Raw genomic sequence first — 16,281 nt, 5'->3', positions numbered from 1 at the left:
GAGTCTCACTCTGTCACCCAGGCTGGAGTGCAGTGGCGTGATCTCAGCTCACGGAAACCTCCACCTGCTGGGTTCAAGCAATTCTCCTGCCTCAGCTTCTGGAGTAGCTGGGACTACAGGCATGTGCCACCATGCCTGGCTAATTTTTTTCGTATTTTTAGTACAGAGGGGGTTTCACCATGCTGGCCAGGCCGGTCTCAAACTCCTGACCTCGTGATTCACACGCTTCAGCCTCTCAAAATGCTGGAATTACAGGCATGAGTCACTGCGCCCAGCCACTCATGGGAAATTCTTATCTGGACATTCTGTAAGACATGCTTAGGGACCGTGGGCTCCTGCTACTGTTCCTCACGTATCCCTGTGTCCTCCAAGTGGACATGCACCACCTGGAAAGTTGACATGTTCTCACTGTAGATGCCCTGAGCATGAGTCAGTAAGTCCTTGGAAACCAAGTTATCTAACGCAAGGGACATGTCAGTGAAATGGCTTTGAACTTGGCTATGCTCCCTCTGGGCCAATTTAAACTTTAACTCACTCAACATCTGATTTTAAGGTATGATGACATAGGATCTCGGGAAACTGATATTCTTGGTGGGAAACTTTCAGTTGTAGAAGTGCTTATTTATGTATTTATCACTGAGCAGCTTCCTGACTTGCTGGTTATCAAGTAGTTTTAGATGGTGTTTGAAGAGCACAGAGCTCCTCTGCCTTGAACATTTCTTTAGACCCATTGGTGACAGAAAATGTCTTTCTACTGCCCTGAAGCCTTTCTACATTATTACTGGAACTCTCTCTCGTAAGCCTTCACTTACAGCGAGCCCTAGCTTGCATTATTGTCAGCTTTTGGCTGCAGGTACTGGCTAGTACAGTCTGTTTCTGACTGACTTTGCCTATGATGCTGTGTGGTGGGGGCAGAAAAGTCTGTCTGCCATCCTCAACTGTCTGGACTTTCTGTAAGCTCATGGTCAGTATCAGAGAATTCTCTTCTCAGGGCTCCCTGCCTTTCTTTGTCGACAGGTGAGATGATGCAGTGAGGATGACCCAGGATGGGGAATGAGCTGTTTATTTCTAACTTTTCTCCCTGAAAATCTGTAGTGCTTCTTCTAAGGGGTGTGGAGGCCCCATCTTTGGAATCTGTCTCCGTAAGGTCATGGTCAGTATCAGAAAATTGTCTTCTCAGGGTCCTCTGCTTTCTTTGCCGACAGGTGAGGTGACAGGGTGAGGACAATCCAGGACCGGAACTGAGCTTGTTGTTCCCAACTTTTCTCCTTGAAAACCTTCTTCTAAGGGGGATTGGAGACCCCATTTTTGGCTACACCAGAAATGCAGGAGACTGAGGAGGGAAGGTCGAAATGGGAAAAGGAATTGGAAAGGTCCTCTTTCAAAGTTAAAGATTTCTATGGATTCATGGACTTTGCGGGGAAGGCCCCACAGAATCCTCATATGGAAAGATTTAATATGGGCTTCCAACATCTTTTGATTGTTGGAACTAAGGAATAAAATCTCCTGGGAAGTATCAACACGGTGGTCCTCACTCACCAATGCTGCCATATTTCGATGTTTTATTTGGCTGTGGGATTCCTCAGCAAGAGACATTGTCTGCTTGACTGAATGCCATGAACTATGCACAGTCCCAGGCATTCGACCCTCATTGATTTCCTCAAATTTCTTGCTCAAATGTGCTGTCAGGGCATTTTCAAGTTGTTTCTGACCTAGGCTCTCCCCTGAATGATTCCCTGACAGATGCATCATATGAGTGTCCAGGTCTCTCTCAGAGTTAGACTTCAGATCCTCATCTGAAGATTCTCTGGATCATGCAACAGATGATCTTTTGGGCCATTCTCCTGTCTGTATCCCCGATAATTCCCCCACATTCTCCAGGGAAAGCATATTTGAGCTCCTCTCGTGGAAGGTTCTAGGGATGCTTGATCCTAATTTCTTTAGAACATTGCAGCCCTGACTCTCAACCAAAGAGCTATGTAAGGGTCCATGATTGTTCTCTAACTCAAATATCTCCAAAATTTTTTTCTGAGGATGCAGCATTGACAGAGACTCATGGATTATGCGAGGCAGGCCCCAATTGCTCTGGATGAGTCTTTTTCGAAGTTGGTGCTCTGGTTTCTTCCTTAGCTCACAGCTGAATGGAAAATATCCAGGAATAATGGATATGGGAACATGGGCCTTAAAGGGCTGGCTGAACAATGCAAGACTGGGAGCTGGAGGACAAATGTCTTCCTGGGATTTTTTAACCAAAGAGGGTAAACCCCACACACCTTCCTTCACTTTCTGCAACACATTCCACTCCAGATGGCTAATTTCAGATGGCATAAGAGACTGTGCCTCATTCTGGGGTCTATGAAAACACACTCCACAGATCCTAATCAGGAATAGAGGACTAGGTAGTAGGGCTGGGAGTGGAGATTGACGTTGAGCCCTGGACTGGACCTGAGTGTGATGTGGGGACTGACCTTGGGGTAGGGTTTGAGGCAAGGGTAGAAGTTGGGTACTAGGCAAGGATAGAGGTTGGGGAGGGGAAAGTACTGGAGATTCTTGGGATATAGATGTATTTGTAATGCCATTGAAGAATACAAACATGGAGTAATGACCATGTTGGACAAGAACAGTAGGGTGCAGAGACTCACTGTGCAGAAGTGGGAGACCCCAGAAGAGCTGCACATATTTTTGCTCTAAATGGTCCTCAACGCACTTAGAACATGGGGGCTGCTGGTGGATGTGCAGCTGTTCTAGTTTGTCTTTACTGGCCCAAAAAGGAAGTGAGGCTGCCAAGTCTTGCTTATCTGCAATTGAGGCTAACATTTTCCATGAAGAATTTAGTTGACAGTTTGGTCTACAGGGTTTTGGAAAAGATCCTGCTTTGTTTTCATTTTCTTTCCACATCAGGAAATCACCCCTTTTTTTGACTTGTCTCTCCAGGAGTTCCAGAATGTCATGGCTGAGAAATGATAGGTTAATAGGCTGTATGAGGTTGGCCACAGAGTGCCCCCCTATAGTGGCATCAGAATAGTGAAGGGTAAGAAGCTCTTGTACGAAATCAGATGGTGCAGTAGTGGAGGGAAACAAGTCCTTGCCATGAGGCTGCCAGCAGTAGAATTCTGAAGATGCAGGGCATGAATGGTCAATGCCTCTGATTGTTGGGGCATATTCTGTCCCACCAGAGCTACCTAGAGATAACGTCTCTGGAAAAGGCTTCAATATTGTGGGACTTGCTTTAGACTGAGTTGCAGTGCTGTCCTGCAGTGGTAAAGCAGTTGGGGTTGGTGGTTCATGATGACAAGCACATGAATCAGTTGGATTCATGGCCTGGGAAACATTTGGTAAGGGGTTCATATCTTGGGATAGGGTGGAGCCAAATGAAAAGATGGTGTTCAGAGACAAACTGGCCTCAGGATGAAGATTGGGCTCCACTCTCTGAATGTGATGTGGTGGGAGAAGGGGAGAGGGAAGCTGTTGGGGTGGGGAATGGTCCAAGAGGAACTTGGAATCCAGGGGAGAAACAGGCTGTGGTGGCAGAGGGTGCCTCAGAGGTGAGGGTGAAAATAAGTCAGCTAAGGGGGTGATCGGGTCATGTGAGAGAATTAAAGAGGATGGTAGAGAGGGCTTAGGCTGAGGAGACAATATTAGGTCTTCTGGAGGAATTGCTGAGGGGGCAGAAGACAGAGTGAACGATGACTCAGTCACAGAAGCTGCAGAAGCCAAAGGGGACACAGAGGGAGCAGCAGCTTTCAGGGACTCCCAAGACAGCAGTCGCTGGATATCAGCAGTTGCTCTGTTACACACCTGACAGACAGGATCTGGGCATAACAGTCGACGAAAGCGGATGGTATCATGATGCTGGTCCAGGGGACTGCAGGAAGCAGGAGGTCCAAAGCTGCAGCCAGAATCAGAACAAGGAAAGGAGGGTCTGCTAGCCTGGCAGGGGTGGAGCCCCCTGAATCCTGCTACCAGCTTCACATTGCCCCCCGCCCATGACCTCGCTATGTATTCTGTAGCCTCTCCCCAATGCATTCAATTCACATACCCATTCCTGTGGGGACCCACTTGCACAGCTACAGCAGGCTACGAGGAATCCCTGAAGTGAATAGAACATGCAAAAAGAAAAAAAAGGAGGGTGGGGGAACAGGACAGAAGGGGAACGATTAATCACCTTTTCAGAATAGAAAGCAGCTTCCTTTCCTCTTCTGCTTCCCTCTGGAAACTTTTCTGGTCTGGGAAAACAGTATGTTATATGCAATGAAGGTAGAGTCACAGGGCTCATACAGAAGTCACTCTGTGGAAGACCCTTGGGATTTTAAACTCTGATAGCCCCAAGAATCAGTACAAAAGGGCAAATAGTCATTGATAATATTCACAGGTTCAGTGGGCATCATTAGTAAAGTCCTTTCATATACATTACCCCACGTGATGCTCAAAACCACCATGTGAAACACAGACATCAGTGGTTACCTCCAGGAGGAATCCGAGCATTAAGGAAGTCAAAGTACTTATGCAAAGCGTGAGACAGAAACTCTGACTCCAAGCCAACCAGTAGTCCTTCCTCGATATCTAACTTGGCCACCTATTGGGCAATACTCATTACTCAGGTCCATCACTCCATCATGCCCATGAAGGGGCAGAGCAGGGCCTGTGAGCATTGTCTCAGGTCTGATTGCTTTCCCATGAGCCTGTCTTCTGAGGGCTCTGTTTTCTAAGACTGTCTAGTAACTGACATTCTAAGAAATCATGGGACTGACTCATCATGAAGGAGACAGGAAGAGTCACCCTTGAAGCTCAGATAGAGCAGCCTGGCATTACCTTTAAATGTCCCACCTTTCCTTCTCCTCCTGGCTCTCCTTGATGCTGAGAAAAAAGAAAGATAATGACAGGCTGGGACTCACTTCTCTCACTCCTCTAGGAAGCACATTCATTCATTATACAAGAATAACATGACTCTGTAATCAATAGAAAAGTGTTCCTGTTATCAATTTTTGAAGGTGATAAAATTTCTAATTTTTCCTTCTGTGAAAAACTCAAGAGGATTTTGTCTATGAGAGCCACACTTGATGTGCTCAGTTAGCAGTCCTCAAGGAGGGCACAGACCCAGAGGCCAACAGTCACATCTGTGCTCCCTCACAGGACAAGTGTCCCAGAGACAGAGCTCTGGCTGCAGCCTCTGCTCAGAGACTCTCAGCATTACTCCCCTGATCAGCCCAACACGAAGGAAAATTTGGTCAAGTGACAGGTGACATGGGAATGTGACTCATGATCAAACTTTAGGAGAAACTGTTCTCTTTCAGAGAGCCCACATTTTCTAAATAATCCCATCTGGGACCACAGAATTACAGTGTTTGGGATTTTATCCTGGAACTCTCCACCACAGCCAGACAGGTAGTCTATGAGCTACAGATGGAAACTTTAGTCCTCCTGAACCCCTAAGTCTGCCCAACCTCTTCCATAGAAGAGTGAAGTTCTATCCTCTCTTCAGACTTCCCATCTAAGACCTCTCTGAACCAACCAAACTTATTTAAAAATGTGGGAATAGGATTGGGAAACAACAATAGGGCATCTCTCTTGGGTGTTCACCCACAGTTCCTTACCTTTTGGATGTCATGATTTTTCCCACGGGTTGACAAACACAGCATCGATACCACATAGAAAAAGTACAGCATAAACAACCCCAACCCACTCAAGTAGATGCAGTTGTGGTCAATATCCATCCAAGCAAGGTGAGTCAGGGCTCAGCCCTGTGTCAGTATAGCTGTTTAGAAAACAGAGGATATTCTCCATGCTTTGAATAGCATGACTTCCGAAGGTAACTGAGTGTTGTGGGTGCCCAGTCTCAACGATAGGCCCAGGCCTGCATCACAGAGCATGGAAGAGTCACAGAGGGTTTCTGAGGGTGGGGGTAGCAACAAGAGAAAAGTGTGTCCACAGCCCTGCCTTTTACCAGCCCAGCTGACTCCACCCCTCCTGGGCCCTCTAGGTCCCTCTGTCCTACCCTGCCACTCCATTTCCCAACTCCATCCTTTCTTCATGTCATATACTTACCTTAGTGGAATTTTCCATTGGTTCTAACAGTAAACCAGGTATTATCTGAGTCCCCCTTTACTGTTTGGAGCCCTTAACTTGGATCCCACCAACTACACTGCCTTGAAAGCCTGAAATACTGCCTGGAATATTTGTTGTACCCAGGCTTTGCTACTCTCAGGATCACATATGTCCTCAAATCCGTCTTATCTACAGAATGTTTTTGCCTTACATTAACCCAGATATGAAACTTACATATCCTTTATACTTACTTCATTTTGTGAATGTTGAACATTACATATTTTGTTTCGAAGTCAACCTTTACTATTTCCAATCAGAGGGACTGTCTCAAATGATTAAAACTAATGTCATCAAGGAAAAGAAGCTCACTGCCCAATTTGGGGTTTTGAGAAAAGATTTTTATTGTAAATTAACCAACAAGGAGCTAGGAGTCCAGCTCAAATCTGTCCCGTGTGCTGGCTTTCATGCAGTCATTTTATTAGAAAAGGTCTAGTGGGTGGCCTCTGGGATTAGTAGGTGATCGATGGCAGGAAATAGGTCTGGGACATCCTCAGGCATGCACAGTTTTGTTTAACGCTACCTCATGGATCACATGTGCACATTTTGGGGGAGTTAGTTTGAAACATGGTAGAAATTTGATCTGTGACTTCAGCAAGCTTGTTCTGTGCCAACTCCAGTTGGCCTTATTAGTTTTAATCCATTTTAGCCAGTTTTTTAATCTCACAAGCAGAGACAATTTTGGCGTTTTAGCAAGCTGTTGTTGTTTAATCTGCTATCCTGTAAACTGATGATTTTTGTCAGTCATTGGTTTTTTAACTCTCTGGAACATTGTTTAACTAATAATTCATTATTTAACATCTACAAAACTAAAACAAGTATAAAATAAATGTATATAATTAAAACTTCAAGGTTCTTGGGAGTGAATTTATAACACATTTTTCTGAAGTTAGTGATGCTTAAATTGTTCAAAGCCTTTTGGAACATGTTCTATACACAAACACACATACACATCGACCTAAAATGAAGAAGTTGAGGCAAAATTAATATAAATAGAAAATTCATTTGGGTCAAGCTTGAGGATCGCAACCTGGGAACACAGAGGCAAGTCACCCTAAACATAAACTGTAATTAGCAGCAGTTACAAATGGGTTTTTTAAGTCAAAAAAGGGGACAAGGAGTGGGCTAATACAAAGTTGTTATCAGGAATTCTCATTGGTTTACAGAAATGATTAGTGATTGGCTATACATTGTTAAGCTATAGGGGGCGGGTTATAGTGTCAAATGTGGCATTATTTGGTTAATGTCTAGCTACATGTGGCAATAGCAAGCAGCTTCAAGAGATGAATATGTAGCTCAAGGAGGAAGTAGGGCCATGTTTGCTGTCTCTTTTTAATGTCTCTCTAGGCCTGATAACTTAAAAGGACTCACATTCCTCAGATAAAAGTTCCTTTCTTTACAAACACACACACATACCCATCATGTGACAAATCAATCAGTATTTTCAAATCCAGAATCGATTATTTCCTCCTTTTATTTCAATCTCTTATTTGTCATTTGGACCCACATTTTCTAACTCTACCTCAAATACAGACAGTCCCAGCCCTCTACATCAATTTCATAACAAGTCTGTGACTCCCTTCAACCAGATATACGTTACATTGTGCTAAGCTATTGTGATGTGCCCTGTGCTGTAGCTCGGTAGCTAAGGTAGTGCCCTTTCACACTGGCAGTCAGATTCGATTCCCTACTTAGAAAGTAAGTTCTTTCTGGTTAAATATCTACATGACCTTGTATAGTCTCTGCTCCTCCACGGGCTATCTTAAATTTTCCTTTCTCTGAGCACCTGGGAGGTTACTTTTGGTAAAGTTCAAAAGCCAGAAATATCAGCCATTTGGCCTGGCTAAAATAAGGTAATAAGAAATTTTAAATGACTTTATTAAAGAATACTGTGGTTAAAAGTCGGCTTACTTAAAAGTGGATATTTAAGCTCTAAAAGCCTGGGCTCCTTGGGAAAAACAGGAGGCACCAGAGACCCCTTTCATGGCCCTGTTCTTCCAAGGACTCCACCATAAAGCCAGTAAGCAATTAAGAAACTTAAAAACTGGCAAATGAAAAATCTTACAACTACTGTGGTAATCTTCTTCTCTCTGTCTGTCTGTGTAATTATACATGTGTTATGTGTAATGTTTATATAAAAGAGCCCTAATTAATTGGCTTAAGCAAAAACAAGCACTTAAATCAAACATTTTGAAAGCAAAATAAAAACTGTAATGCCTTTTAGTTCATGTGATTTTAATAATCTTTGGGAAATAAAAACAGCTTTAAAGATTATTGATAAAATAAAGACATTTTGCCCTGGCACAGTGGCTCATGCCTGTACTCCCAGCACTTTGGGAGGCCGAGGCGGGTAGATCACAAGGTCAGGAGATGGAGACCATCCTGACTAACACGGTGAAACCCCATCTCTACTAAAAATACAAAAAATTAGCCAGGCATGGTGGCAGGCGCCTGTAGTCCCAGCTACTTGGGAGGCTGAGGAGGGAGAATGGTGTGAACCCAGGAGACGGAGTTTGCAATGAGCCGAGATCATGCCCCTGCACTCTAGCCTGGGTGACAGAGAGAGACTCCATCTCAAAAATAAATAAATAAATAAATAAATAAATAAAAGACATTTTGTCTAAACTATGCAGGTTGGATATTAGGTTTGCTAAATGCTTTAAGGTCATAAGCTACTTTGACTTTTGAAAATTGTTCAATTTATTTTGGAGATGTTATATTCTAAATAAGGCCTGGGGATTTATGGAATTAACCATGCCCCTTAGCTATGCAAAGAAGGTTATAAAGAAAAGAGATTTAATATAAGAAAGGATGTCGTATGGAAAATTCTTGTCCTGAAGTAAAATGACTGGTTGTTTAAAAAGAGGGATATTTAGGGCAAGTCAGAAAGTCTAAATATGTTGTACATGGTCTGTGTAAGTCATGAAAGAATTTATGAAAAAGCATTTATGCCAGAAATGTTTAGGGCATGTCAGAAAGTCTAAATATGTTGTACATGGTCTGCGTAAGTCGTGAAAGAATTTATGCCAGAAACGTCGTACAATTTAAAGCTGATTAGGCCTCCTAAATGCTCCATAAAATGCCACTATGACTCTTAACTGGACAGCTTGCCTTGCATGTTTTACAGCTTGGTAAGGCCTGAGACACATGGAGTTAGATGTTGGAAAGAGTCAGGCCTTATCTGCATTTCTGTCTGGGTCCTAGGCTTCACACCTACTACGTAATTGAAATCCCTTACTCACCAAAGTTTTCACCAAAAGTAAAAGTTGCTAAGAGTTAACATTGTAATATGTAATTGAGACTGCTGAAAAAATAGGTTTAGATTCAGGGTGTGTAAGGAGAATGAAATGTGTTTTTTGTAAGAGATTATATGAAGGTATGAGAATGTAAATTTTTGCCTAGGTTAGAAGGTTAAAGGATTGTTTTAAATTAAATAAAGCTAAAGGTTTGAACAAGTTGTGGAAAGTTTATGAAAAATTGATTGTAAGAGATTCTGTGTGTGAACAGATTGGCTAAAGTTAAAATGGCATTTTTCAGTTTTTTCCATAAATTGGACATTGGAAAAAAAAACACAATAGAATTTTCTTAGAACATTGTTCTGCTCTGAGAAAAAAAAAAAAATTGTAAAGTGTTATAAAAGGCTTACAAAAATCCTACTTTATGGTCAAATTAGTTAAAACTGAATAGATGTTATTAAAAACTAGCTTTAACATTAAAAATACACTAATGAAAACATAAAATTTGGATTTTCTCTTTTAAAAAGGATTTTTGTGTAATATTAAAAGATGAAAGTTTTTTGTTTACCTTTTAAGTAAACTACAAAGGACAAAGCAGGGAAGGGAAGGAAAGAAGAGAGAATCAGTTAGCCCCATGCAATCTTCATTGGGTCTTGTTTGGGAAGCTGAGTCTCTTCTCTATCAGAATGACGCTTTTCCTTTGAAAAAAGTTTTCAGTTATCTTTTTGGCTAAATGAATGACTTATGGTAACCTAAGATTCTATTTTATAATAGCCAACGTTTTAAACCTGTGGTATTTAACAAACCTTTCAAAATCAAGCTCTAGACTATCATGCTAAATCAGTCAATACTAAAATTGTTTAAATATACAATTTGAATGAACTCCATGGTCTAAGTCAAATTACCTATGATAACCCATTAGTTATCAGTGCTATGTACCCAAATTGGAGAAACAACTGGTATTCAAGAGGACATAAGTCCATTGTTAAGCACGGACTCATGAAGAAACAGGACAGCTGCCTTGTCCTTCCTGAGTCCTTAAAGCTTTTGTTATTAAAGGCTCTGCATTCCATGACTCATCATGGAAGAGATAAAATAACCCAAATTGAATATATTGATGTGATGACTTGTAAATTGCAGAAATAGCTTAAAACCAATGTTTGGTTCCATATTCCTGGGAAGACAATCAAAGCTTCAGGTACATTTGGCTACTTGATGGGCCATATAAACATTTCTAAAGGGATTTCATTCAACTGTCATTTTCAATGCATGTTTTCTCATTGTATAAAAGCCTTCCCATGCAAGAGGGCTGATGTTACAACAGTAGATTATTATGCTACAGTGTATTTTCACCAGGTAAAGAAAGCTTTTGATGGTTCACTGAGGACAATCCCTTCACAATCTAGAACTGAAGATGGGATATTCTGAGACTATCAGAGAAAGACTGTCCTTGACATCCACACTACAGCAAAACTGGAGCCTTGAACCTTGGGTTCATAATCTCACAGCTGAGAAGGGTTCCGCCACACTCCTGGAACTGTATATCCATTGGAACCCTTAAGGTAAAACCAACCAGGAAACTTTCTCCCCAGAAGAAGATGGCATCCCTGATGTGAACAGCTTTTCCCAAGATCACGGATCAAGACTTCTACAATCACGAGACTCTTGTCTTTGAATACTTTTTCTGTGTTTATGCCTCTATGAACAATAGAAACGAAAAAGAGGTCTATTATGTAAACTTACAGGGTATACTTTTATTTGTGAATGGTTTTGCAGCCAGCCTTATATGTGAATAAACTTGTACTTTAACAGATAGAAGATGAAGGCCCAATGTAGGTGAGAAAGTTTAGTGGTTCATACATTGCTTCATAATCAGTCAAAACTCCTTTTAACACACATCATGGATTAAAGAGAACATTGCCAGGAGGCCTTCACTCTTCTAGAAGGACATCATTTGTTAGTTTCTTTTTCTGTGACTTAGAATAAAAGAAACAGTAATTAGAAATGTCTCCCTCATAATAGGCTCTACAGCAAATTCTACTTTAAAGGCTATCATTACACAACAGACTTTAAATTCTCTCCTGAAAGTTATGCTAAATAATAGAACTGGCTAAACAGAAAAGTGCCTGCGCAGCTGCTGACACTCGTGGCCTATGGAGAAACACATCAAATTTAGATTATAAAAATTCAGTTTCAGGGGATTAATGAAAAATCCACTTGGTCACATGAGTAGACTCTTCAGCTAGGTCATTCTTTAATCTATTTAATTTTATGTCGTTTGGTTTATGGGGGCCCTGGGTAAGGGCCCATACTCCAAACTCTTGGTATTATCCTCCCAGTAGCCATAACAGTCTCCCTGGTGTGGTGTATTCTCTCAAAAGTTTTAAATGTTTGCATGCAGCCATCTCTAGAACACTAAATGTTCTCTCTTCAACTGGAATGGAAAAGGTGAAAGAAATGTGTGACTACGAGGACACCATAACCTATGAATAACATGCTGAGACCAGAAACCAAAGTGATGGTAACTGAGAGTGGCACTAAGGCCCTAAGTTTTGGTCACATTCTCACTTACGTGAGAACCTGGCCAAAGAGGGGGAAATTTTTTTAAAATAAAATTATGGGAGGCCATTATTTTGGACTGAGCTCATGCACTTGGCCCCAACAAACCAAACCAAATGAAAATGAAGTCACTCATGCTAAACGTGACATAATCAAACTAAGGCTTTAAAAAAAAAAACTGATCCTATGACAGACAGGGTTTTGCTTTTCTCCTATAAACAGGATGCTTCAGTGTAAGGCAGTACCCTCTACTCAGTCTTTATTCTCTCCTTGTAAAATCCACTGTTTTTCTCTTCCCCAGTGGTTTCAAAACCGTATAAGTACATTTACAATCGTGATAGTAACATCAATCTCTCAAAATTGAGAAAATGACCAAAAGGGGGGAATTTTTAAAGCAAACTAAATATGGCCTGAGAAGGACTCCACATTTCTATATTTGAGTCCTCGTAGATGAACTGTAACCTAGCTTAATAGTCAGAAAAATTGAAAACCTAGCCCAGTAGTATGCACCTGTAACAACAGCTGAGTGTTGGCCAATCCCAGCGGACATACTTCAACCACTCATAGCCTGCTGAACATTCAAACTGCATTCAAATAAGGCAAATGCCAAGCTATAACCAATCTCATTGTTTCTGTACCTCACTTCCAATTCCTGTGTGTCATTTTACCTTTTTTGTCTATAAATTTGTTCTAACCACAAGGCACCCCTGGAGTCTCTGTAAATCTGCTGTGATTCTGGAGGTTGCCGGATTCATGAATCATTCATTGCTCAATTAAATTCCTTTAAATTTAATTTGGCTGAAGTGTTTCTTTTATCAAAGTAGAGAGTTCATTTGGGTCAAGCTTGAGGATTGCAACCTGGGAACACAGATGCAAGTCGCCCTAAATATACACTCCAATTAGCAGCAGTTACAAGTGGGTTTTTAAAAGTCAAAAAAGGGGACAAGGGGTGGGCTGATACGAAGTTGTTATCAGGAATTCTCATTGGTTTACAGAAATGACATTGGTTAGTGATTGGCTATACATTGTTAAGCTATAGAGTGTGGGTTATAGTGTCAGGTGTGTCATTGTTTGGTTAATGTATAGCTCCATGTGGCAATAACAAGCAGTTTCAAGAGATGAATAAATGCCTCAAGGAAGAAGTAGGACCATGATTCCTGCCTCATTATAATGTCTCTCTAAGCCTGATCATTTAAGAGGACTCACGGTTCTCAGATAAAAGTTATTTTCTTTACAAATACACCCACACATCCATCCTGTGACAAATCAATCAGTATTTTCAAATCCAGAATCAATTAGTTCCTTCTTTTATTTCAATCCCTTATTTGTCATTTTGACCCCACATTTTCTAACTCTACCTCAAACACAGACAGCTCCAACCCTCTACATCAATTTGGTAACAAGTATGCAACTCCCTTAAACCAGGGATCGGTTACAGTGCCTTAAGTTATTGTGATCTAAGAAACCAAAATAGATGCCCTTTTATCAACTAAGACTAACCCTAAGGTTAAGGAAACAAAGTTACCTATGGGTAGAGGGTTCAGGGCCTGGATGGCATGGCAAATTTCTAACTTACTATAATTAAACTCCCTCTAACCAAACCAGTTATCAGCTCTGATTGGACAGAGGACCAGCCTTACAAACATTCTTTTCTGATAAGCTATTAATATTAGACTGCCAGTTTCTACCAGCTTATAGAGGCTGCACACAAACCACATTTGTGTCCTGTAGTTCACCTTATGATGTAAAGGGCCAAATTCTACCTCATTTTAGTGCTAAACCCCATTCCAAAGTGAACATGGGATGTATGCTACGTATGTTCACTCATTATAGTGTGCCCGGCTCCCACATTAATATGTATAGCTTTTCCCCCAAACTTGTTGAATATGTATGAATATGAATATAAAACCCAACCTGTCCTTCCCCTATTCCAACAGAGAGCACCTTCAGTCCACACTGGATGCTTTCCCTTCCTGGCTTGCAAACTGATGAGAGCAATGAGGCTCTCCTTTCTACTATTTAGCCATCTTGGTGGTCTTTTGGATGATACTACTGATGCCATCAGTCTTTGGTAGCAGAGTGGGACCCAGGCATGTCAAAGCCTTAGAACAGAATGGGGTCTTAAGCAACCTCACCTGATTACACTGTGGGCCATGTAAATATGATCTTTTCCTGGGTGCCCTGGCATCCAAAAATACTTTAGAGCATCTGCTCTATATTCTATATAATCACTTCTGCAAATGTCCGAATACCAACTACCTGTCATACTTTATTCAGGCTCATCTTGTCAGGTTTAAATGATCCCAATATCCCCCATCCCTGGCCCATCTTCCTACACATTCTTTTCTAAACTCTTTATCATGACAGCTGTCCTCTGAACTGGCTCTTAGCTTCTCATGTCTTTCTTAAACTATGAAGCCCTTTATTTGACACCCATGGGCCACCACTGCTACTTGATCTCTTCTGAAGGGGTAAGACAGCCTTCAACTCAGGCCAGGTCTCCTTTCAATTATACAGGAGCAGGTAACCTGCCTTGAGGATAAAATCTGCCAAGAGATGCCCCTTCCTCTTCTCTTTGATATGCAGCCTCAGCCAAGTTTTCATCTAATAAATATTTGCTGCTGGAAACTAGGAGACACAAGCATCTGTAAGCCACGGGCTCTGCCCTTCACCTCCTGGTGCAGTTAGAGCAATTAGTTCTACACAGCTCAAGACTTATACAAACATACAGGAGAGGCATTTACAATCACCAAGCGATCTCTGGAACAGATCAGATACTGTGGGTCATAACTCCTCAGACACATCATGCTCTTTAGCAAAAAATCCCTGCATGTGCACCCTCTCCAATTTTCTGATACAAATTAATAATTATTTGAGAAGATGGTCAAAGAACAGCTTCTCTCTTTTAAAATGTCATTCATTGGCTAGATGTCTTTACAAACATATGTGTGCCCACCGTTGAAAGCTTCAAGAAGTTTCAGTAAAAAGGCTTTTCCCCAAATGCTAGTAAGATTCCCTTTCTGAACCTGGTAGAAGCTCCTTCAAAATTTAAAGGAACAAGAGACTAGAGATATATTTATTTTCTTTTTTTGTACCACCAACAGTAAATTCCATTGACATTGAGTGGCAGTGCTTCACACCACTTATCCTTTCTGCACTAGCACCAACTATAAACAATAAATTTTTCTACTTTATAAAGAATTCTACTTCCAGCCATCTGAGTACATTTTCACAACCTATGAGGTTAGCAGGTCAGGTATTGTGCCTGTTTTTGTTTTTTTCTCTTTTAATTTGTTTTTATTGTAACAGGCATTTAGATTTTCTCTGAATATTATGCCTGTTTTATCGATGAATGCAACCAAAGCTCAGAGAGGGTAAGTGACTTCTCTAGATCAGACAGCACGTAAATATTAGAGCTCTAATGAATAAATTCTCTACATTCTGTATGCTTCTACTTTAAACAATATTAACACATAATTTTGTAAAATTAAAAGTATCCCCTAATCCTAAAATTAAAGCAGTTGTACAGCTAAGAATATTCACTTTGCCCATTAAATGCTAACAAATTTGAGAAGTAACGAAAAGCTATTTTTGGTACTCTATCACCTCTTAGGTAACTTTTTCTTTCCACACTTAGCATCGTTGTCTTTATAGGGTTTGTTGTTGTTGTTTTTTTTCCCATCCTTGCTTTCAAGAACTATATTACATATGACTCCCAGTAATGTATAAAATTAAAGTTTAAAATGTCATCCCTCCCAGGAAAACATTTCACACATTCTGCATATATCTACCTCCAAGCCTTGTAATAAGCTCTTACCAGAGGATTTTAGGCAGCCTTTGCGGGGTGGCAGAGGTGGCTTCTAGTAGAGTGGGACTGTCTCACCACTACCCCATGACATCCTCCCAATTTACCTACATCGCCACCCAGAAGTCTGTTCTTGGATTTCACACTGCACTTGGTTATATTGTCTCCAAGAAGGAGTCTTTTCCAAAAACTCTACTACAGTAATATGCTGCCATTTGAGGATACTCAGTATACACGGCAATGAAGTTACATTTTGTCTAAGCTTGTTGCTCTCTGAGATTTTTGTAGTACAACCAACCATATTAGAATCTCTATGAAATGAGAGCTTTGGGGTCTAAATGCACTTTTCATCAAGTCTCTGGGTGCCTCACTTTGCCCCCTTGCCAACACTCTCAAACTTAGCCCTTGAAATCACCCAGAATGATGATGTGTAATAATTAACATTTAAGAGTAATGAACACCTAGCCGGGCGCGGTAGCTCACGCCTGTAATCCCAGCACTTTGGGAGGCCGAGGAGGGCAGATCACGAGGTCAGGAGATGGAGACCATCCTGGTTAACACAGTGAAACCGTGTCTCTA

The 16,281-nt window shown here is 41.3% G+C and overlaps 1 protein-coding gene across 1 annotated transcript; it reads right to left on the bottom strand.

Annotated features, from left to right (window-relative positions):
- Window positions 1–1,176: 1,176 nt before the first annotated feature.
- LOC102115551 (spermatogenesis-associated protein 31D3-like) lies at window positions 1,177–6,062 on the bottom strand. The gene is given in 7 exon segments (XM_045372809.2): window positions 1,177–1,805; window positions 1,808–1,868; window positions 1,870–3,889; window positions 4,166–4,226; window positions 4,813–4,850; window positions 5,581–5,714; window positions 5,716–6,062. Coding segments are annotated over 7 exon segments (3,012 nt in total). The 5' UTR covers window positions 5,785–6,062.
- Window positions 6,063–16,281: the final 10,219 nt, after the last annotated feature.

This window comes from Macaca fascicularis, chromosome 15 (assembly GCF_037993035.2).
Source record: "Macaca fascicularis isolate 582-1 chromosome 15, T2T-MFA8v1.1".
Classification (NCBI taxonomy): Eukaryota; Metazoa; Chordata; class Mammalia; order Primates; family Cercopithecidae; genus Macaca; species Macaca fascicularis.
Note: the sequence above shows the minus strand (reverse complement) of the source record. Positions and strands in the feature narration are given on the sequence as shown.